The 24,601-nt window shown below is 43.6% G+C and overlaps 1 protein-coding gene across 14 annotated transcripts in view; it reads left to right on the top strand.

Annotated features, from left to right (window-relative positions):
• The window catches only part of BMPR1B (bone morphogenetic protein receptor type 1B), an 825,728-nt gene that overhangs the window by 726,692 nt on the left and 74,435 nt on the right, over positions 1-24,601 (top strand). For all 14 annotated transcript variants that reach the window (XM_029597567.1, XM_029597542.1, XM_029597519.1 and 11 more), the window contains one exon: positions 24,212-24,404. In XM_029597567.1, the coding sequence (XP_029453427.1) occupies positions 24,212-24,404 (193 nt within the window). The remainder of the gene's footprint in view (positions 1-24,211; positions 24,405-24,601) is intronic.

Genomic DNA, 24,601 nt, shown 5'->3' with positions numbered 1-24,601 from the left:
AATTAACACCCTTACTATTATGATCTTTCATTTTTTATTTTTTTTTATCTATTGTGTGGCAGTATTAGGAGGTGGGTCGTGTACATGATTGACATTTCTAAACTATGCCAATCCATAGATTCTGCTTTTTAAGGTAATATTCACACACATATTAATGTATTGTTTGATCAACATATTTTGTTTCAAACTATCAGCAGCAATGCGACCCATTAAATATTTAATTTGGATGCCTTTCAGAGAACCAATGTTTTTAGCACTGGCAGCTTTGACTGCACATGAATTGCATTTAACTACAGGTGGACCATTGTTTGGTGAAATTTCCATGTAGTCATTTGATATTGCTGTGATTAGTAAAGTATTTGTTTTACAATTGTATCCCCATCCCCTTTTTTATCTCTTTTGTCTGTCTCATCCCTTCATCTTTTCTCCCTTCCTTTCTTTTCTCTTGTGTTTCTGGAATAAGATATCTGTGTCATTAAATATATTATGTTGAAATCATTTTGATGTATGCGTTCAGTCATGATTCTTTATTATTTTTGTTTTTTCTTTCTAGTCTATTGGTATATATATATTTTTAATATGTTATGATATATATATTTCCAAAAAAATTACGTGTAGCTGGAAAACTTCAGGTCGGTGGAGGTTACATATAGAAATCACAACACTGAGAAATAACTTACTCACCAATATTTATATCTTATGTTTTGTAAGATATGACCATCATAATAGGGCATATGTCATATTGTGTACAAGACACATTCAATAACTATGCCAATGTTTTGTAATCATCGGTCATTTGGAATTTTCTTAATCTTTTTCTTTTGCATGAATAAAAATCACCCTAATGTGTTCTAAGTGTCCAGATCAATATTCTACTTGAGATGACATGCCCAAAGCTGATGTTGTACTCTAAGCTGCGCCCGACACAGTCCGTGTTTTGGAATATCAATCCTTCCTCGTGGGGCGATAAGTCTGTAGAGCTCTGCTGCCATCATTTCTCTTTTTACCGAAAGTGGTCTCTGAGTTTCAGTTGAACCAGTTAGTCTCCCTGCCATCTCTGGTCAGGGAGAGATATGTAGAAGAATCTCTTCTGTTGCTGCCCTTGGATCTCAAGTGGCATATTGTCAGGTTACTGGAGGTCACTGGGCCTTTGCATAGGTCGGATTGCCTGTTTGTCCTCCACGGTGGTACTAGACAGGGAGAACCAGTCTCGCGGGCTACAGTAGCTCGCTGGATTTAGGAGGTAGTCATGACTGCATATGTGGAACCTGGGAAGGCATTACCTAGTTTGGTTTGGGCCCATTCCACTTGAGCTCAGGCAGTGTCTTGGGCAGAAGTTCTCTGTTGACATTTGCCAAGCTGCGACGTGGTCCTCCTTACACACCTTTCCAGGTATTATCGTCTGGATGTGCAACCCCGGGAAGATGCAGCCTTTGCATGTGCGGTTTTGACTGGACCGCAGAAAGTCCCCCCCCCCCCCTCCCTATTCGGGAGTAGCTTGGGTACATCCCACTTGTTCTGGATTCATCTGACTGGATGATGAGAAATGAAAAATTACTACTTTCCTGATAATTTCCTTTTCTTTAGGACATTCAAGATTAATCCAGCCTCTCTCCCTTGGCTGCCGTCTGATTGCATAATGATTCTCCTGTGTGCCTACATGTTACGGGGCTTTACTGGTAGATGTTACTCTGGTCCCTAGACTAGTGTTATTACATTCTTGTCTGAGCTCAGTGTTGCCTGTTGGCTGAGTATTGCAATGGTAACCTGTTTTTCATTAAGTTTTTTCCTAGTCTGTCCACAGATGCTTTTGAAGAGAATACTGGCATGCTGATGTAACTGCAGGGGTATATATATACTGTGATCCTCAGTTTACTCCGTCTCCATCTGCGGGTAGAGATGTATAACCCACTTGTTCTAGATTCATCTCACTGTCCTAAAGAAAATGAAATTCAGGAAAGTAGTAATTTTTCATTCACCCAAATCCAGAACTGAGAAAAATGTACAGTCAAAAGATATTTGACAAGATTGATCAATAAAGAGTAATCTCAACTACTATGAGAAAAAGAAATATGGCTCAGATGCCTTGTGTATCTTGGATAAACTGTATAACCCCCACAATTATTCTACATTTTAGATTGACTCACTCTTGCTGTATCAGGTAATACATCCTCTTCATCACAGTATATATGAATCCCATTATCTTTTTTTGTATAGGCGGTCTTTCTGCTGATATCAGTTATACCTGTAATTGGGCAGAGGAATCCCACTGACCATGCCCATGCCTGTAATGTCACATTAAACCAAAACAAGAAACTAAAAACACTTGCATACTTCATTCACCATTCAGCCTCATTTTAATCTGATCCGAACCGCTCTTACAGCCATACTTCAAAAGGGGAGAAAGGAATAGATAATGAAAAATATTATGGGAAAAACACTATCGTAATTGGAAGCAGTGCCATAGTTAGAGAATTTAGTATAGTATACCAAAACAAGGGGAAGCATGTATTCTACCCTACCCTACCTTTTTTTTTCAAAATGTGAGTGACAGTAGCCACTGCTGTCATATACCATCTCTGACAGTTGTCACACTCCTCTCAAAGATGTGCTCAGTGCTACTGCACTACATAGTAAATAGTAAATGATGGTAGATATTGGTCAATCCAGTCTGCCTAGCATTGTTTATGGTAGTAACTGTGTTTTGTGCAGGTTATCCCCATGCCTTCTGTTAATGGTAGTAACCACCGAAGCATACAGATTACCCCGTGTAGAAATGTTACACCTAATGTTAATATAGGTTATCCTATTTCTTCATTACTATCCTTTAGCCTCTAGGGATCTGCAGTGTTTATCCCAGCCTTTTTGAATTCCAATATCATTCCCGTCTTCAACACCTCGTCCAGGAGTGCATTCCAGGCATCCACCACCCTCTCTGTGAAACAATATTTTCTGATGTTGGTTCTCAGTCTTCTCCTCCGAAGTTTCATATTGTGACCCCTTAGTTCCACAGTTTCCTTTCTAATGGAAAAGGTTTGATGTTTGTGCAGCGTTTATACCATTCAAGTATCTGAAGATCTGAACCATATCTCCCCTGCACCTCCTGTCCTCCAGTATTTAAATCCTTCAGTCTCTCCTTGTAGGTCTTTCCAAACAGACCATTTTGATTTCCTTTTTTTGGACCACTTCCATCCTGTCTCTAACCTTTTTGAGATATGGTCACTATAACTAAACACAGTATTCTAGGTGAGGACTCACCAAAGACCCTGTCCAAGGGCATTATTACCTCCTTTATCCTGCTGGTTATTCCTCTCACTATGCAATCCAGTATTCCTCTGGCTTTAGCCACTGCCCTGAAACATTGCTTCATTGCCTTCAGATCTCCAGACACTATCACCCCCAAGATCACTTTCATGGTCCATGCATATTAATATTTCACCTTCTGCACCACATATGGCACTTTTGAATTACTACACTCAAAATGCATGACTCTGCACTTCTTAGCACTGAATTTCAGTTGCCAAACTTTCAACCACTCTTCAAGGATTCTTAAATCATTCTTCATTCTATCCACTCCAGAGTTGACACACCTTGGGTGTATCAACTGTGTTGCATATTTTAGTAACATCTGCAAAGAAAAGCAACATTTCCTTCACTTCCCTCTGCAATATTACTCACAAATATATTAAACAGAGCCAATCCCAAAATTAATCCTTGAAGCACTCCACTTAGCACTGTTCTCTCTTCAAGGTACATTCTATTTACCATTACACACTGTTTCCTGTCAGTCAACCAATCCATTTCAGCTCCTTGGCACCCACTCTCAGGCTTCTCATTCTGTTCATAAATCTCCTGTTAGGGCTGTATCAAAAGCCTTGCTGAAATCCAAGTAAACGTTGATTGCTCTTTCTTGATCTAATTCTCTAGCCACCCAATCAAAAAAACAGATATGTTTGACAGGGCCTTCCTCTCGTGAAACCATGTTGCCTCAGGTCCAGTAACCCACCAAATTGTAAATAGGTCACTATCCTTTCCTTCAGCAGAGTCTCCATTAGTTTTCCCACTGTCGAGGTAAGGCTAACTAGCCTTTAGTTTCCAGCCTCCTCTCTGCTATTGCTGTTATGAAGCAGGACCACAACCAACGTTGCCAATTTTCTGGCACAACTCCTGTTTCCAGGGATCTGTTGAACAGATTTTTCAGTGGACCCACACCAGCACACGTCTGAGATCCTTTGCAGCATTATATCTAAAAGTCTTGTAAAATTTAAAAGGAGACAAGGAGCAATGTGTGGAGAAAGATAAAGAACTGGCAGAAATAGCACCTTTCTGGACAATAGAGACATTATCCCCATTTGTGAGCAGCAACTGCTACTCTATGGTTCCTGATGAGAAGCAATGTGCAGAGAATGCTGTATACAGGATAAAAAAAAAGGTTCACATGTACATCAACCTTTTCCCTCTTTTTAGCACACACTACCTGGCCTACATTGTCTTATCAACTGAAGTGCACATGAAAGAGGGATATTTCATTTCAGAACACCTAGCAGCTTTCTACAGTTTAAGACATTCTGGTCAACACTCCATAGGATGACCTGACAGCTCAAACCTGCATTAAATAGTAGAGATGTGTATCGTACCGGCAGTCGTTTCTGGTTTTGTTTTCGGAGAACCACAGGAAATTTCGTTTCCCACAGTTCTGACCATTTTTTTTTTTCGGCTGTCCCAATCCGAAAAAAGAACAAACACCCTGATCCTTCAGATTTAATTATTTACAATTCCCCACCCTCCTGACCCCCCTCAAAAACTTGCTTTAAAGTCCCTGGTAGTCCAGCGGAGGTCCCGGGAGCGATGTATCGTTCTCGGGCCGTCGGCTGCCAGTAAACAAAATGGCGCCGGTGGCCCTTTGCCCTTACCATGTGACAGGGGTTATCAGTGGCATTGGCCAGTCCCTGTCACATGATAGGAGTAATGGACGGCCGACACCATCTTAAAAAATGGTGCGGGCCATCCATTGCTCCTACCATGTGACAAGGGCCGGCCAATGGCACTGATAGCCCCTGTCACATTGTAAGGGCAAAGGGCCATCGGTGCCATTTTGATTAGTGGCAGCCGATGGCCTGAGAGAGGGACATCACTCTCAGGACCCTCGCTGGACCACCAGGGACTTTAGACAAGTTTTGGGGGGGTCGGGAGGGTGGGGGATTGTAAATAATTAGATCTGAAGGGTTGGGGTGGGTTTATTTTTTGGGGGGGGGTTTCTGTGTGCCCTTTCTCCCCCCCCCAAAAAAAAAAAAACAATAAGAAAACCACACAAAATTTCGTGGGGTTTTCCTATCATTTTCGGGGACCCACGAATACATGACAAATTTGGAAATATCATACGATATTTTAATTCATCAAAAAAAACGATGCACATCTCTATTAAATAGAGCAATCTGTCTCAGGAAGGATAACAAGATGGGGGGGAAAGGATGCTTATGTGCTTCAGAACAGATCCATACCTAGCATTCTACACTAGACAGGGGTTATTTTCAAAGGCTTATACTAGGCTGAGCACATAAAATCTGCATTCAAGCACATAAGTAGCCTCTGTGTGCAGTAAGTGAATTTTCAGAAGGGCAGGAGTATACATATACTGCTGATGCTGCACAGAGAAGTATGCACATACAAATAATGCATTCAAGGACATTCTGGAGCAGGGTTTGGAAGTACACATATACATCAACAAATATATGCACAGGCTTTTACACCTGCTAATCAGATCACGGATATTAAACCTGACTTCTGTTTTGTCTGCAGTCTTTAGGGAAGTGTCTGGTGCTTAGAAGTACCTGCACAAATAACTATTTCCATAAGTGAGATGCATGCATACATCAGCCAACTTTTTAAAATACCTGCTTGCATTCAGAAACTGAGACTTGTTATGCGCACATGGTACAATCATTTAATGTGTAAAATGTATGCATGTACATTTGTAAAATAGAGGTATAAGCTATGCAGATCCCTGCATTAAAACATGTGTGTGTACTGAAATGTACATGTATACTTCCAGGATGGTGATATGGGGTATTTTATAAACTGTGTGGCTCACAATGCACAGGCGTAAAGTGTATGTACTGAGTTATGCACATTGAATAACTACAGAATAAACGCATCCCATCTTGCTTGTTAACCAGTAGTAAATCCATTCAATAGAACATCACACCTTCTAGGGCTTAGCTGAGTTATTATAAAATAATCTGATTTCTCTGAGATGATGCATTTAGCACTTCTACCTTCGCTTCTGCCTCTTGTGGATCTTAATTATCAACCTCTTTAAGCTCATCCTCAAAACATAGGTAGACCATGCTAAACACACATGTTGTGTGATGCATGTAGCACATCGCAATCTTGTAGTGCACTTCTGAAGGCACTAGCGGCAGAAAGTCACCAATTTGGTTTAAAGAACAAAATCAGGTTTCCAGGGAGCCAAATGTACACTTAACTGCCCTAATAAACTGATGGACATATTGAAATACTTGTCAGAGACTGACTGGGTGCAGGAATAAACTAAGCAACCAGGGTAGGGCCAGTGCAAGAGTAATAGAACTCCTGGGTGATTCAGCATTCTGCCCTTTACATATTTGCCTTTTGGAGGAAGCTCTGGCACAACATCCAGTTGGGATGTGCCGAAGAAAATAAAATTGGTTTTGGTTTGTTACTTTGTTTCATTGTCACCCAAATTCATTTCATTAGCTTCTAAATCAAAAAAAAAAGTTGTTCATTTGTTCCATTAGTTAATTTGTTTGCCACTAAAAGCTATGGGGGAAGCACTGCAGTGTACTGTGGGTTCCAGAATAGTGTCTTTCTTATCAATTCTAATGAAACGTTTGAGAAGAAATAATCAGAATTGGGAAATAACTTCAAGGTAGTTAGACTGTAGCAAAGTGGCATCAAAAGTGACATAATATTAGTCTAAGGCTCCTCAAAGGGGCAAAGGGTACCCGGCTTCCAGCATTGGCAGGCATTCTCCTAAGCACCACGAGAGGAGCAAAGAAGCAGCAAGAGGAGGAAGAAAACCCCAAGGTTGAAGAAGAGGACACCGGCAATAGTGACATGAACACTTGATGGCTTCACGAGAGATAGTGGCACCAAAAGTGGTTTCAGCACACTAAGGCACCATGAAGGGGGAGGGAAGCAGAAAACAGGGCAGGAAAAATCCCAAGGTAAAGGGACCAAGAATCAGAAAGAGTGGTATCAAGCTTTCAGAAGCATAGGAGAGATGCACAGCAGCACCGCAGATTGACAAGAAGACCTCAAAGTGTAAGAGCTGGAGTGTGCCAGGAAGGCACAGTGGCAGAAAGAAGTTAAGGACCCCAAGGTGTAAAATTTTCACATGGCAGCAAGGCCAAGTGACACAAGGATCCGAAGGTGTAGGATGAGGGGCAAAGCATTAAGGCAGAGTGGTATGGGAGATCCAGCCATTCCATAGGAGCATACAGACGATCATAGAGGGATGCCTCTCCTTGTCGAAGTATGACTGCACCTGACTCATCCACCAGTCCAGTAGGATATGTTTATGTCACAGAGTAAGCCATGCACATGGCTTGCAGCGGTGACAGCAGATGTGGTTCGGTTAATAATTTTTTAAAAATTGGAATGGTAGGAGCAGAGCAACATAGCGAGAAGTGTAGCTGAAACACCCCCCCCAAACTATGGTGTTAGTGTCAGGTCCATGTAGCATTCTTAGGGACTGCAAATGTTATTGGAAATTATAGTGGATCTGAGCCTTGCTAAGACTATATCGATATGGTTCGATTATGGCATGTTGAAACTAGAAGTGTTAGGTCCCAGGGTTTGTGGTTGGAGAAAACAGGCTTATGCAGAATTAGTTAAGTTTGAGTAGATATGGTGGAGTAAGGCATGCTGCAGCTAGAAGTGTCAGGCCACAGTGGTTATGGTTGGAGCAAGGCATGCTGCAGCTGGAAGTATCAGGCCACAGTGGTCATGGTTGCAGCAGGACAAACTTATGCAGAATACGTTAGACCTGAGTGGATATGGTGGAGCATGGGAAGCTGCAGCTGGTAGTGTCAGGTCATAGTGCTCATGGTTGGAGCAAGACAAGCTTATGCAGGATATGTCAGGCTTGAGTAGATATGGGGGAGCATGTGGTGTTGCAGCTGGAAGTGTCAGCCCACAGTGCTCATGGTTGGAACAAGACAGGCTTATGCAGGATTTGTTAGGCCTCAGTGGTGGCGGTTGGAGCAAAAGAAACAGGATCTCAGTGGAGTCATTCCCAGTGGTGACTATTGTAGCAAAATAAGCAGAGGAAGTCAGTGGAGATCTACCCCAGAAATGGTGTTTGAGGAACATTACCACTGAGGCAATGCTCTACCAAATTCTCCTGCCTGCTTCACCCCCAAACAGTAGTTGAGGTGAAGCAGGCAGGAGAGGTCATGTATCAATGGTGGTGTTTGGAATATGCCACCACTGAGGCATGACTCCATCAACTTTCCCTACCTGCTTTGCCCCAAACCATTGATGAGGCGAAGCAGGCAGGCGAGATTGGTGGAGTCATGCCTCAGTGGTGTCTGACAAATGCCACTGAAACATGACTCCACTGACTTCCCCTGCCTGCTTCGCCTCAGAATTGTTTGAGGAAAAGGAGGCAGAAGAACTCAGTGAAGTCATGCCTTGGATGCCTTTGGGGAACAGGAAGCAGAGGAACTTGGAGTTGTGACCCGGCTGTGGTGCTTGGAGCTCAGCAGGCAGAGGAACTCAGTGGAGTCGTGACCCGGCTGTGGTGCTTGGGGCTCAGCAGGCAGAGGAACTCATTGGAGTTGTGACCCGGCTGTGGTGCTTGGGGCTCAGCAGGCAGAGGAACTCAGTGGAGCAATAATCCAGCAATTGTGCTTAGGGCTCAGCAGGCAAAGGCAATTGGTGCAGTCAAGACCCAGTTATGGTGCTTGGGGGTAAGCAGGTAGAGAATATCAGTAGAATTGTGCCCCAGTGGTGGTTCTTAGAATAAGACAGGCAGAATCAGGATGTAAAAAAAACCCCTGTGGTGGTGTTGGGGTATGGCAGAGGAAGGCTGCTGCTGGATGAGCTGCTAGAGCCCTGAAGTGTCAGGACCCAGTGTTCTTGTTGGGGATGAGTGAAGCCCCAGTATTGTTGGGAACATGTAAGGATGTAGCAGGCTGAGCCAGGTCCCACTGTTTTTGTTGGGGATGTGCAGAAGCAGGAGGTGTGAAGCCCAAGTGTTGATGGGGACATGTAAGGAGTAAGCAGATGAGTCAGGGCCCACTGTTGGGGAAGTGTAAGGAGGAAGCAGGAGAAGTGAAGCGCCAGTGTTGTTGAGGACATGTTTGGAGGAAGTAGAAGGAGTCAGGTCCCACTGTAGCTGTTGGTGACCAGTAAGGGGGAAGCAGGAAGAGTGAAGCCCCAGTGTTCTTGTTGGAGACATGTAAGGAAGAAGCAGGACTGAGTGAGGTCCCACTGTTATTGGGGATGTGTAAGAAGGAAGCAGGAGGAGTAATGCCCCAATGTTGTTGTGGAGACATGTAAAAAGGAAGCAGGCTGAGTCAGGTTCCACTGTTGGGGATGTGTGAAGAGGAAGCAGGAGGAGTGAAGTCCTATTGGTATTGTTGGGTACTTGTAAGGAGGAAGCAGGCTGAGTCAGGCCCCAATGTTGTCTTTGGGGACATAACAGGAGGCAGTAGGATTGGTCAGACCCCAGTCTTGTCATTGGGGACATGACAGGAGTTGGTAGGATGAGTCAAGCTCCAGTGTTGCCATAGGACACATAACAGAAGGCATCAGAATTGGTCAGACCCCAGTGCTGATGTTGGTGATGTGACAGGCAGCAGGATTGGTCATACCCCAGTGATGTCATTGGGGACGTGACAGGAGGTAGCAGAATTGATCAGACCCCTTAGGGACAAGAAGTAGAATTGAGCAGATCCCAGTGTTGTCGTTGGGGACATGACAAGAGGTAGCAGGCTGAGTCAGGCCCCAGTGTTGTTGTTGTAAAGGAAATGGCAGGAAGCAGGATGGGTCAGACCCCAGTGTTGTCCTTGGGCTTCAGGATTTTCTCAAGCTGTCTCATGACTGATCAATTATGATACCCTAGGGGAGCCTGCACACCTATCTCCATTTCACAAGACAGCTTGTTTTCTTGATGGGAACATGCCAGGTGACAGGGTGTGTCAGACCCCAGTTTTCTTGATTGGGGATATGTCATTTGGAAGTAAGCTGAGTCAGACCCCAGTGTAGTTGATGGGGACAAGTTAGGCAGCAGAGTATGACAGGCACCAGATTTGTTGATGGTGACAAGACAGTAAACGGCAGGGCATGACAGGCCCTAGTTTATATGATGGAGGCATGTTAGAAGACAGCAGAGTGTGACATGTCCCAGTTTTCTTGATTAGACATCTTAGGAGGAAATAAGCTGAGTCAGACCCCAATGTTATTATTGGGGATGTGTTAGGATCCAGGAGGACTGACATCCCAGTGTTGTTGATGGGGACATGTCAAGAAGGTAGCAGGATTAATCAGACCCTAGTGGTGATATATAGGGCAAAACAGGCAGAAGGTGTCGGTGCATGTTGGCCCCAGTTGTGTTTTAGGAGACATGGCAGGAAGAAGCAGGATGTATGGGGCCTAACTGGCAGTATTGAGGACGCAGTGGGACTCAGTATTGGTGTCTTGTGGCCCTTTGAATGACTTCTCAGGCCTGGGAGGCAGCAGCAGTGTGTTTTGAAGTGTGGCCCAACTTGAGTATTGTGTGAAGTTCTGGTCACCACATCTTAAAAAAGATATAGCAGAATTAGAAAAGGGTGACCAAAATGATAACGGGGATGGAACAATTCTATAAAGAAAGCTAAAGAGGTTAAGACTCTTCAGCTTGGAGAAGAAACGGCTGAGGGGGAGATAAGATAGAGATGTATACAATAACGAGTGGAATGGAATGAGTAATTAGTTGTTTATTCTTTCAAAAAGTTCAAAGACCAGGGGACACACAATGAAGTTACTGGATAATACATTTATAACTAATAAGAGAAAATATTTTTTTTACTCAACGCATAATTATTTTCTGGAATTCATTGCCAGAGATGTGGTGAAAGCTATTAGTATAGCTGTGTTTAAAAAAGGTTTGGACAGGTTCCTGGAGGAAAAGTCTATTAACCATTATTAAGGTAGAGTTGCAGAAATCCACTTCCTGTTCTTGGGATAAGCAGCTTGGAATTTATCTACCTCTTGGGATCCTGCCAGGCACTTGTGACCTGGCTTGGCCACCTTTGGAAACAGAATACTGGGTTTGATGGAACTTTGATCTGACCCACAATGGCAAATCTTATGTTCTTATCCCAGTCTCATTACCCCCTTTATGCAGTGCCCAACATCCTCTCTCTCCACCCCCACCCCCTCCCTCACCTGAACAGAATCTGCTTCTTTCTCTATCCACACCACCCTCACCTGCCTAGAACTAGAAGCATAGCAAGAACTGATTTTCTTTTTTGGGGGCCAACTGTTATCATGGATGAGAACTGTGCTAGCCTCCCACCCCATCCCATTCTCATACTCCTTCCTAAGTGTGTATTCACAGCTGTGCCTAGAAACCCTTTAATTTCTAGCAACACTCTGAATCTTCTCTCTCTTCACTTTCTCCTTGCCCTAGGTGTCTCTGTTGTTTCTCATTCTCACTCTATGGTTATGGAAGCTACTTTATACAAGATTCATATAACTTTATTGGCATGACAATTTTGCATGTGTTGCCAAAGTAATATTCAAAGTGATTAAAATGGTAAGAAAAGAAAATAAACTGCACAGTGGTAACAAGTCACATAAAGGTACAAGTTACAAAAAATACATCGGGGACTTGCTCAGGTTATGGAGCTGGTCTGTATTGTTCCTGGTGAGGTTTTATTTCTGGCCTGGTGGCAGGATCCTACATATTTTGCTGCTATAGCCACTGGTTCTCTTCTTTCCCCCTTTTTCTTGATCATTCTTTTGTGGGAAGCTTTTGATTTTCTCTGTCAGCTTTGGGAAATGTGCACATTGAAGAGCAATTATGTATGCAAGACACCTTTAAATTTCATTACCAGAAGGCGTGTAGTAACTTGCTGGGGAAGTTCAGAGAGGTTAGTGAGTGGAAGTTGGGGTTTTGAATCACTCGAGTGGGAGCAGCAGATAGTGTGCTCTAGCAGTATATAAACCCTTGCCACCATCTTGGGGTGTGGATTTTAGCTCTGGATTTCTCTTGTGGCTTCTTAGTTCCATTTTTCCTGCATTTCCCTGCTATGGGACAGCCCTTCTTTTTGCTTGTTTTCTGTGAAAAGAGCTCTAAGGGTCCTCTTCCCAGAGACCTGGCTAAAGAGAATTGGAGACAGGGTGTCGGCCCTGTTTTTGGTCCATAATTTGGAGGCCTTTTATTGCCGGAGAAGGAAGTTTTTTCCACCCTTTCTTTCTCTCTTTTAGTTCCCTTTATTCATTGACTTCTATCTTTGTTTTATTGACTGAGATTCAGTGCCCACTGGCAAAGGAAATCAAGGCAGATGATATTCTAGAGCCCAGGGACTCAAATTTTGTTTGTTCAGTGGAGGGGATGTCTTTCACATTGAAATAACCTGGAAAGGAGTTGTGTTCATTGCGGAGGAATGGATTCACATTCATTGCCAGAGAGAAGGAGTTAAGGTATCTTTCAAGAGCATTTTCACTATTGACTCAAGTACATTTGGGAAGAGAGTGCCAATTTGGTATTGCCAGAAGGACATCTAGGAGAATAGAGAAGGAATGAAAATTGGAACTTTTCATTCTGTTAAGTAATTGGGATTATCAATCTGACCATTACTTAATGGGAAGAATCTGCTATAAATATGAAAAATTGGGAGAAGGCTTAAACTTTCTTCAATTTGATTAATGGGAAAGGTGAAGGAGCTAAATCATTGAGAAACTGGCTATTACAAATTCTAAAGACTTTTACTGGAAGAGTAAGGTTACAAATATAGTAATTTCAACCTGTAAATCAATTGGATTTAACATCAAGAGACTGTAAACAACATTTTCATCCATTTAATCAACTATAATTCAAAGAAATTGGAAACTACTCAGCTTCCAGTATGTTTATTGTTGTCATAGGCTTTAGAGATTATTAGTGCTGTATGCCAAGGGGCTATGTATTTATGATCCATGCAAAAGCACCTTGAAGCTAAGCTAAGCTTCCCTCCATTGGGAGTCCTGGACCACTCAGATGTATAAGCTGTCTTTGAGAACTGTTTCAAGTACGGTTAAATCATTTGGGTCATGTATCCAGGTTTTATCCCACCCAGGAGTTACATGTAACTAGGCTTCCTCTGGGGCCAGGCATTCCTGTGCCCCAGAGGAAGTGCCCCAGAGGAAGTGTTGAAAAGAGGGGGAATAATTGCCTGCTAAAAGTAAACAGAAAGACTTTGATGTCCTCAAACTTTTACAGGACTAGCCCAAGGGCAGTGCTGTTTCCTGTTCAAGTTAGCCTCCTTAAAGATGCAGAGGATCTTGGACTGGCAGTGATTCCATTGTCTCCAGGCCCTCTAACTGCTGCACCTTTAAAGGCTGACTCAGATTTGATGTGTCCCTGATATTAGAGACAAACGTAAGGGGACATAGGCCCTCGAGGCTATGCCTCTGCCCAGCACCCTTTCTCCACAACTCCAACCACCCAGCTTCCTCGCTATCTCCATCCCCCACATCTACCCAGCACACATTACCTTCTCTCTTGTGATGCCGTGCCTCAAAGTAGATAGGCGACCTCTACAGTTTTTTGCCCCTCACCCCTCCCTACAAAAAAATATGGCTCCCTAGGCAACCACCTGGTTCGTCTAATGAAACAACCTGCCCTGAATACGGGCAAAATGGGAGATACTCATTATCCCCTACAAACATGAAATAGAAGAACAAAACATCCCGTTACAACAGCTTTCCTTACAGGACCTTGCTCCCACACCTATCCTGCAAGCTCCAACCCGGAGGCTGTCTTAACTATGAGCATTATGACCACCACGTTCATTGCCAGCAAGTCATAGCAGCAATGATGCTTATAGTTAGATGACTTCCTCTCTGGTTTTGGAAAACCCTAGTCCCTGTGAGTTCAACTGAGAGCCTGATCATGTTGGGAAAGTGACATTTCTCACCTCTGCCTCTCCTGCTGAGTGCACAGGCCCCCTGCATTCCTTTCTTTTCATTTTTAGTTTTGATCCAGCCGTTCCCTCCTGCTCCTTTGGGCTTCTGGCTCGGTTGTAGCCAGGGCTGGGATCTAGCCCCATGATTTTCATTCACGACTACCCAGGGACTTTCCCCCCTGTTTTCTAACCCCCTCTCAAGCTACTTAGTCTGGTCATTGCAAAGACAGCCCCAGGTCAGGGGCCCAGGCCATCAGGATTCCCTCCAGAGCCCTGCAATCAGGGGCCCTACATCTACCCACTAGATGTCACCATTGTATGATGAGTGGGATTCCCCAGGGGCTGTTGACCATACCTCCCCTGCATACCCAGCCTCCGCTGACCCAGGGAGCAGAAGACCTGAACTGGAAATCAAAGTCAGATCAGTCATCTTGGCAATTTGTGGCATGGCCACTGAGCCACCAGACTAGACCAGCACTGTTTTATTTTTGACTGCAATGCAAGTGTGGATGAGTGAGAAATCACAGAATGAGTGGGAGACAGAGCAAGATGGAGTAAAAAAATATAAAGAAAGAAAATGTAGGTTTTCATTCATGAAAAGAGGGGATAGTATGCATGTTCTAGATGAGATTCTAGCTCTTTGGGCATACCATATTTTTTTTTTTTTTTAAACTGAGCGGCATGATCTCTATGAGGTAGAGCAGCCCTGAACTTTTTAAAGTGGTTTGGCATTGGAAACTTTAAACAGTATTGCAAACTGGCATAGGGCTGATATAATGTGATAGTGAAACAAGAGGATTTGTTGCAATTGGTGTTCCAGTTTTCCCAAAGCGTAAGAAAATGTAGAACATGTCAAAACTGTTCCCATAAGAAAATAGGATTTCTACTAGCCCTGAAGCAGGAGTAGATGTAATCTGAGGGCTCTGAGAGGGGACTAAAAGGTGGGTATGCATTTAGTACCGTAGTAGCACTAGTAGTAGTAAAAGTTTTTATATATCACTAAGATTAGAAAAACCATGTTAAGCGGTTTACATATAAACAAAAACAGTAAAGAAAAATATAAAACAAAACTAGTTCAGCTCTTTCTCTGCAGTCATATTTGTATGTATCCATTGCCCTCTAATGTGCCTTGCCGCCAGTGCTTTCCTAACTTCACTTCGGGACATGTTTGGGTGAGTAAGCATTTGTGGGCAGATATGTAGTTGGCGTGGAGAGCATTAAGGGGGTAATCTTCAAAAGAATTTACATGCATAATTGCCCTTATGAAAATTGCCCGGGGGGGGGGGGGAGGGAATGGGCAATGTAATTACGAACAAAAGCTATTTCGCGTGGACTTTTCCACACAGTACAAAGAGGTCTTTATGGGGGGGTGAAGCCTGGGACATGTGCCTTCCCTCTTGGTACTGGTATTGCAGCAGATGATTGCCCAGCGATTTACTTCCCCCAAAATATCATCATCATCACTATGTCCATCACAATGACACAGTTTCATACTAGCCCAGGTAACAAATCTTTGACCGCCACCGAGGAAAACAGATTAATAGCAGTAGCAGTGACATCAGCGCTGACAGCAACGTTAAAAAGACGCAGTGAAATCTTCAAAGCGGCTAGAGTAGTGGAAAGGGAAGAGATTCCACCTTTGCAGCCAAGACACCACTCCCAGATGCTCCACCACCTGATCTAGACCTCTGCATTTGCAGCAACGTCTGGAGCCACTTGTCATAAATCTGACAGCAGTCCCAGCTCTGAAATGGAGATGTCCGAGCTGAAGATGGAGAAAGAGAAAGATCTCATAACTGTATCTAGTGCAGTTGAGTAAAAACCTTTTGGAGAAAAAATAGTGGAGATTAGAAGTGAAAAATATGCATACAGTTTTGGTAATTTCGTCTAGTGGCGCACATACTTAACCTTAGACTGGCTTCCAGATAGCGGGAAACAGTTAAGAGCACTTTGGTCAGTATGCAAGAGGAGAATATCTACCCTTCAGATGATGCCAATACATTGTTTTGGCACATGTGTGCTCACAATAAGAAGAAAGTGATCCTCCGAATCCAGATGTTAGTGGTTTTACAAAGGAGGGCCCTGTTCTACATGTGGCAATTTGATGGGAGGAACATAGGTAACATGGGAGAGCAGGAGGCAATGATCTAAAGAAGCCTTTCCTAATGATCACTCTTTTCTTCCAGCCAGCCCACATAAAAAGAAAGAGAAGCAGATGCATCTAAAGGTTTGAATCTACCCCAAAGAGAATAAGCCTGTATTTTACATTGCACTAAGTTTATGAAGCCGTTGTTCCTGTGTGCAAATAATATTACCGCACTATGCTACTTAGAACAGGGCTTCCCAAACTTTTAGCCAATGTGACCCCATTTTAGTACCTGAAAATGCACATGACCCCAAAGGATGACCAAAACAAATTAGCAGGGGTGCGGTCCCCCTCCAAAAACCATACTCACTTCCCTTAAATCCAGCTGATACCCTTCTCAACCTCCATCCTCTTCAGAAGACCACCTCACTTAATCTCTTCCCCTATAGCAGACACCCTCTTTTTCCCTCTGCCCCGCCAGCCAATGCCCTCTTAAATTATCTATGCTTTCTTATCCCCACACTTTTTGCATCCCCCAGCTGATCCTCTCTCTCACCCCAAGCCCTTCTTATAACCCCCAACTGATCCTCTGTCATCCCCTCCATCACCTCATTCCTTCTCTCTCAACTCCCAGCCTCACTGCCTCTCTCCAACCTCTTCTCTCATATCCCGCTAGCTGATTCTCATCCCCAGCTCATCTCTTACATTCCTGTCAACTTTCAGTCATTCCCCTTCCACAGTTAATCCCTCTCCATCTGATCCAACCCTTGGTCCCTTCTTGCATCTGATCACTCCCTTCAATAGCCCCTCCTCCAAATGTCCCCCTGGATGACAACTTTTAGGAAGATAGGCTTATTACAGGGGCAACATTTTTCTCTTGGATAGGTTCAGTGGTAGATGAGGAGAGAGCAGCAGTGGTATTCTCCACTGGCCCACAAGTTCAGTCCCCCCCTCATGGCTGGTCTCAAACTGTTACTTTTGGGCTGTAGCCTGGTGTGGTGAACACCACCTGCAGGAGTGACACAGGACAGGAGGATGGGAGCAATAGCAGATGATCTGGTGAGGCTGGGTAGAGTCTCTGGAGCCTGATGCAGGATGATAGAATTCCTGGAGCTGGGTCTCGGCTGAGAAGGCCCTCTGAACCTGGGTGCTGACAGAAGAGTCTCTGGTGCTGGGTGCTGGAAAAGAAGGGTCTCTGACGCAGGGTGCTGGCTGAGAAGGGTCTCTGATGCTGGGTGCTGGCTGAGAAGGGTCTCTGGAGCTGAGAGTATGCGAGTAAGGGTGAACTTCAGGAAACACTGGAACAGCATGTGGTACGCTTGGATGTGAATGCAGGTAAGCATGGTCTGTTATACAGGAACTGAGTGCAGGTATGGGTGGAATCAGGATAACGTGCAGGTAAGTGTGAGACTGGATGAGGGGAACCAGGGCAAGAAAGACAGACAATGACAGGACTAGACAAACCAGGACAAGGATCACACTGAACATGAAACCACAAAATGCCTGAAGGCAGCGAGGCAAGGAAGCAGGGGGAAGCAGGAGAGTAATAGGGCAGCAAGAGAAAGGGATTCAGGGGCAGAGGGGACAAGAAGGCAGGCAAGGCCTTCAGAGCAAGATCAGCAGAGGCCCAAAGGGCACAGAGCAAGGCAGGGAAATCCGAAGGCGCACAAGGCAAGAAACAGAAGGCTAAAGCAGGGAGCCCAAAAGAACTCTATGCCGAAGCACTGAGGCATGGGTTAAATAGGGAGTTCTGGACATGGAACAAATAGTCAGGGAAGACTGGGCCAGCCAGAAGAACGTGCTCATGGGGGGCCTCTGGAGGTGAGGAGGCTGCACAGCAGCCATAGTCATAACACAAACCCAACAGTGATCTGCAAGCAGCAGCAGTATTACTAATAGAAACATAGAAATGACGGCAGAAGAAGACCAAATGGCCCATCCAGTCTGCCCAGCAAGCTTTCGCACTTTTTTTTTTCTCTCACATACTTATCTGTTTCTCTTGGCTCTTAGTAACCTTTTTTTTTCTATTTCCCTTCCACCCCCGCCATTAATGTAGAGAGCAGTGTTGGAACTGCATCTAAGTGAAAAAGCTTAATTAGTTAGGGGTATTAACCACCACTATAAGCAAGCTACACCCATGCTTATCTGTTTATCCAGACTATGTAATTCAGTCCTTGTTGATTGTTGCCTGAATATAGATCCACCTTTCTTCATTCCCCCCTGCCGTTGAAGCAGAGAGCCATGCTGGCTATGTATTGAAAGTAAAGTATCAGTCTTGCTCCCCTGCCGTTGAAGCAGAGAGCTATGCTGGATATGTGTGAAGTATCAGACTTTCTCCCCTGCCGTTGAAGCAGAGAGCTATGCTGGCTTTGCATTGAAAGTGAAGTATCAGGCTTATTTGGTTTGGGGTAGTAACCGCCGTAACAAGCAAGCTACTCCCCGCTTTTTTGTGAATGCAAATCCTAATGAGTAAGCATGGGGCCTGTGAGCTAGGGTAAGCTCACAAGCACTACAGCAGCCCTGATCCTTCCTATAGTAGGGCTTCCTGTTGCTGTAGAAACTCATGCAAGGGCAGTACTACTGCAGGGCCTCTGAGTACATATTGGCTCACAGGTCCCATGCTGACTTCTATAACTAATCATTTTGCTACTGCTACTGCCGTTTCAGATACTTGTGACCCCAGCTGGAAGTTTTCTGACTTCATTTGGGATCCCAACCTACAGTTTGGGAAGCCCTAACTTACAAGGAAGGAGGCTGTCTGGGGTTATGATTCTTACACTGATGCTTTTTCTTCTCTCCAGCTTATATGGAAGGAGGACTCCTCCAAGAAATGCAATCATTGAGGCTAGCCCAGTAGGTCAGTGGCAGTGCTGTGCACTGCCATGCAGAAGGACCTGAATTAAATTCCTGGTCCAGGTCTTATGCTCCAGGGATGTGGCAGCAGCAGCAGCATTCACAGTCTCTGGGGAGGCAGCCACAGTCACTGTGCGGTGGTGACACCTAGTGGCAGTATTTAGGGCCCATGATTGCATAGTTCTGGAAGGATCCCCTGATTAAGGACTTTCACTGTACTGACCGGACTAAGGTAAGATGGGAAGGGAAATAATATAGGGGAAAAAAATCCCAGGTTACTTGGGAAAGAAGGCACATGGCATCAGATGCCAGTCCTGGTTCTGACTGAGTTGGTAAATCAAAGGAGCAGGAGAAAACTGCCAGGTCTAAAAAAGAAAACATTTCTTACAGACATATCCAAATTTTAAACATTTATATGAATAGTTCCAAAGTAAAGTTCCAAATGACAAATGATAACATTAGCATTAGAAAACTATGTAGGATACTGGCTACTGTTGATGTATAATGTACCATACCATATTCCTGATTAACATTAATCTATTATATCATGCTTTTTCTGTAATGGGACTGCACCTGGTACAAAAAAAAAAAGTTGGTTTGTATGTTAAATCAGAAATGATAGTGAATTGAGCCCTCAGATCAGAAATTACAGCAAAACATGAAACCCCAGTTTTAGTAAAAGACTATAATTTTATTACTTACTGCCTAGCTGTAAGTAATGAGGGGAGTAAAAGTCCACACAGTTGCCCAGGCGTACCCTGCTATTCCTTTGGGCTTCTGGCGCATTTGGAACTGGGTTGATGACATCATGAGCCTTCATTAAGAACTATCCCTATTTTACATCTCTATTTTAGTTCAGGCGTTGCAGTGCCCATACTTATATGTCTACAGCAACTTCAGACCATCTTTTTCTCTCTCTTACTTTCAGGTAAATTTTCAAAGGAGCTACATTCGTAAATGTAACATACTATCAGATCAATTTTTAAAAGCCATTTACCTACTTTGAATGCAGTTAACTTGGATAAAACTTATTGACAATTCAATAGCATATTCCTAGTTTTATAGCTATTGTTCAATGAATTAATAGAAATTCCTCCATGTTTACCAATTTAAAGTCACAGATATCCTCCTGCATTATGGAATGTAAATTTCCACTGACAGAGAATCTGATTTTTCTTAAGCATTTACACACTTAAAACTGGGTTTTACAAGGATAATTTTCAAAAGGATTTACACATGTAATTTTAAGATATTATCATAGCAATTTTCAAAAAGCCATTTACATGCATAAAGTGCATTTCCTTCTGAAAAGCCTATGGGCAATTCAATAGCAAATAATGTAGCAATTTTCAAAAGCCCACTTACATACATAAAATAATGCATTTACATGTGTTAAACCCAGTATTAAGGGGTAATTTTCAAAAGGATTTTCATTGGGTTTAACACATAGGCTATAAAACTAGGAATTATGAGGGATATACAGCCTAAAAGTTTTGATTTGGTTTGTTTGGGGGTTTTTTTGTTTCGGGGGGGGGGGGGGGGGAGGGTGGAGAGGCATGGTTTGGATTTGTTTTGTATAATGCTATTTTTGGTATAATTCATTTGCCAAACCCAAAAAAAACCCCAAAAAACTAGAATAAAACCCAAACTCCTTAAAAACAACAGCAACAAAAATAAACGGGTCATTGACAATCCTGGCTCAGTGTCTGGATCTAGGCCTTGAGTCAGGTTCAGTGCCAAGGCCTGGTCTGGTGCTGAGGTAAGGCCAGGCCCATGCGTTCACCAGTGCCCAGCCTGTGCTGCTAAAAACAGCCTAGGCCAGGCATCAAGATCTGATGCTGAGGCCTGGTCCTGGCACCAAGGTCTAGGTCTTAGCCAGGTCTAGCAATTAGGCCTGTTTCTGTGGCCAAACTCCAAGGCCTGGTCCTGGTACCATAGCCTAGGCCTAGACTCGACCCAGCATGGGGCCCAGACAAGAGATTCTAATTCAGTGCCAAGGCCAGGCCCTGAGGCCTGGTGCCAACACTGAGACCTAGGTCTGGCACTGGAGCCTAAGACTGGAGCTGAGGCCTAGCCCTGAGGCCTCATCCTGGTGCTTAGGCCTAGGCCTGGCCTCAGAGCCCAGCTGTGAAGCCTCATACTGGTATTTAGGTCTGGTGCCAGGGCTCGGCTTAGTCCTGGTTCTGAGGTCTAGACCCATTATTGGGGCCCCGCCCTGAGATCCGGTACCAGTGCTGAGGTGTAGGCCTAATGCAGGAGCCTAGCACTGAGGCCTAATCCCAGCACCAAGGCCTAGGCCTGACTCAGTGACACAGCATTGAGGTCTGGTTTCAGCGCCAAGACTTGGGCCCAAAACTGAGCTTGGTCCTGAAGCCTGGTACCAGTGTTGAGGCCCAGCCTTGAGGCCTGGTCCAAACATTAAGGTCTAGGCCAAGGATAGGCCCAGTGTCTAGTCTTAAGCATGGGTTAAGCTCTGTTCCAAGGACTAGGCCATGGCCCATCCCTGAGACCTGGTACTGGCACTGAGACCTAGGACTAGACCTGGCACTTGAACACGGTTCTGTGGCCTGGTTCTTGTGTCAAATCCTAGGTCCAGGCTATGCCCAGAGCCGAGCTTGGCTCTGTGAACTACTCCTGGTACCGAAGCCTAAGCCTGACCTTGAGGCCTGGTCCTGGCACCAAGGTCTAGGCCCTGCACTGAGTCTGGATCTGATACTCGGAACCCAGCACTGGGGTCTACATTCTGTGCTAAGATTTTGTCCCAGTACCAAGCAAGTCTCCAACATTCTTGCCCATGTCCTAGTACTTGAAAAATGATGCCATCAGCCTGGAGGATAGTGCTGGAGTGATGTCTCTTCAGCACCTTTCACTGGTGTGGCCAGTGCTTTGTTTACATTAAGGGCATACATTTTTATGGCCTTACATCAAAATGATGCCATCTGCTGTGGAGAAAGGTTCCAAATGATGTCACTCTGATGTCATCTGATCATATGGCATCATTGTGAAATGGCAAAAGTGCTAAAGGCCTCAGCCTAGGCTTGAGCTCCAGGACTAGCCATCAGTACTAGGCCTGGCCTCAGCACTTGCATCCATTGCCAGTCCTAAGCACCAGGCTTCAGGCCTTGGCACCAGGCTCGTCTCAAGCCAAGGCTTCAGCACTGGGCCTAGCCCAGGTCTGTTCCCACCAGATGCCCTTTTTTTTGACATTTCAAATCCAACCAATAGAAAAATACCAAACAATTGCTGATGTTTTTAGGAGGCTATTTTCGATTCATTCCATCCAGAACAAACTGAAAATCTTTTTTTTTTTCTGACCAACTTGGAGTTTTTGGAAGCAAAAAAATCCAATAACATCTTCTCCAGTGTCTACTTGATAGGGCTATGTATGTAGGCTTATTAGATTCATGTTAAGCCTGATTTCTTATGTGTTTATTTCTGTTTTGCTCTCCCTTGGTCTTCTGCCTTCCCACTAATGTAGTTGCTTCATTGTTTCTATGGCAAAGTTTAATGCTTTATATGTATAAAATTCTGATAAAAATAAGGAATTCTTTACAACATTCTTGATCTGGAAGTAAAAAGACAAAGATTAAAAATAAAACTCTGATTACAAACCTGCTGAGAGGTGTCAGTGCATTTTCCCTTAAAACAGAAAAACTCAGGGACTTTCTTAGAAGAAAAACACTTCAAAATAACTTCAATCTTATCAATGTTTAAGGCTAATCTGTTCTCATACAATCGATCATTGATGGCAGATAGGTATGAATCAACTTTCCTAAATGCTGTTGGATAAGAAAAAAATGCAGTGAGATCAATATGGAGACAATTTGGGTAATTTAAGGAGTTAATCGGATAAATTGCAGGATTTCAAAACCACGCTGCGCTGACCAGTAGGGGATGTGCATTCATTGGGCCATTTGTTTCGTGGGTACGCACATATCTCGTGGTTATATGGTACGTGCGTAAGAACAGATGGTATGCACGCAACTCAATAAAATACGCACATCCCCTTGAAATAAATGGCCCAACGAATGCACATCCCTACTGACCAGGACCAATTTATCCAAGGAAGTTTTTAGCCAGGTAAAACTTAATCAGATAAATCAGGGGCATTCTGGAAGCAGGCCAAACTTATCTGGATAAGTTACCTGGATAACTCCAATATTCAGAGTTATCTGGTTGTGCTGTATGATAGCCCTAAAGTTATCTGGATAACTATGATTTAATTGGTTATATTCGGCGGCTTACCCGGATAAATATTGACCTCATTGTTTTTAATCTTAGCGTAGTACACATATCCAGTAATAAATCTCAAGTGAAATCCTGTCACTACTGTGAGTAATTGTTTTAGCACAAGGCTATTAAAAGTCCTTAATTCTACAGCCGGCCAGAATTCAAGCAGCACTATTCTGAATTAATTGTAAATTACATAAGGCCTTCAGAGGAAGACCACGTAAAGACTATTACAGTAACCCAGGAGAGCAGTGATCAAAGTGTGGATCACAGTCAATAAGGGGCTGATGTAATAAGGGGCATTAACATTAGCACAGGGTTTTACTTCTATTGAGTGCGCATTTTTCTGGCATAAGGGCTAGCTCTGGTATGTAACATGTTTTAACTTCTAAAAAGAAATTTGTGCTAAACCAGGAATTAAAACCAGCACTAGCAGCATGGGTAGATATAAATCCCATGTGAAAGAAGGCCATTCTTCAGCAATACAGTGAGATACATTAAAGCTTAAAGAACATTTTCTTGACAGTGGAAATTTAACTCCTGAGTCGGCAGGAGTAAAATTTAATTCATGATATGGTTGCCTTACTAATATTGCTGTGCCCAATTTACCTTTATGACTTTGTTATAGTGGGACTATGCCTATTTTAATTTTATTTTCTTGTTCTAGTATTAGCCACTTCTGTGCTATTGTATTGGGGTTGTTATTTCTGTTTATGGTAGGATGGAATTTTGCTATTTATTTTTTATATGATGTGGTTATGATTGTATGTATTATCTAATTATGTTATAAATCATTTTGAGCATTTTTTTTTTGCAGAAGCAATTCATAAATGTAATACATGTGTAGAGTGAGAATTAATTTGCTGTGAAATGACTAAACCAACAGTAGCCTTTTGGGGTTTGGCAGGTCCAACGGACAATAGCAAAGCAGATTCAGATGGTGAAACAAATCGGGAAAGGCCGCTATGGAGAAGTTTGGATGGGGAGGTGGCGTGGAGAGAAGGTGGCAGTGAAAGTCTTCTTCACCACAGAAGAGGCTAGCTGGTTCAGAGAGACAGAAATCTATCAGACTGTACTGATGAGGCATGAGAATATCCTGGGTAAGTAAAGTTCAGTGCAAATTCCAAAGTCCCCATGCACTTTGTTCAAATTGAAACAGGAGTCTGGCTCTGTCCTCTCAAATTAAAACAAAAATTAGGAATATTGTTCTAAAGCTTTGGCTCCTGGAAGAGGCCCTCTGTTTAAGTGATTTGAAGATCAGATTGCTTTTAAGGACAAGGATTGCAAATGTGGTTTC

This window comes from Rhinatrema bivittatum, chromosome 1, assembly GCF_901001135.1.
Source record: "Rhinatrema bivittatum chromosome 1, aRhiBiv1.1, whole genome shotgun sequence".
Taxonomy (NCBI): domain Eukaryota; kingdom Metazoa; phylum Chordata; class Amphibia; order Gymnophiona; family Rhinatrematidae; genus Rhinatrema; species Rhinatrema bivittatum.
This window is presented reverse-complemented; position numbering and strand designations above follow the sequence as displayed.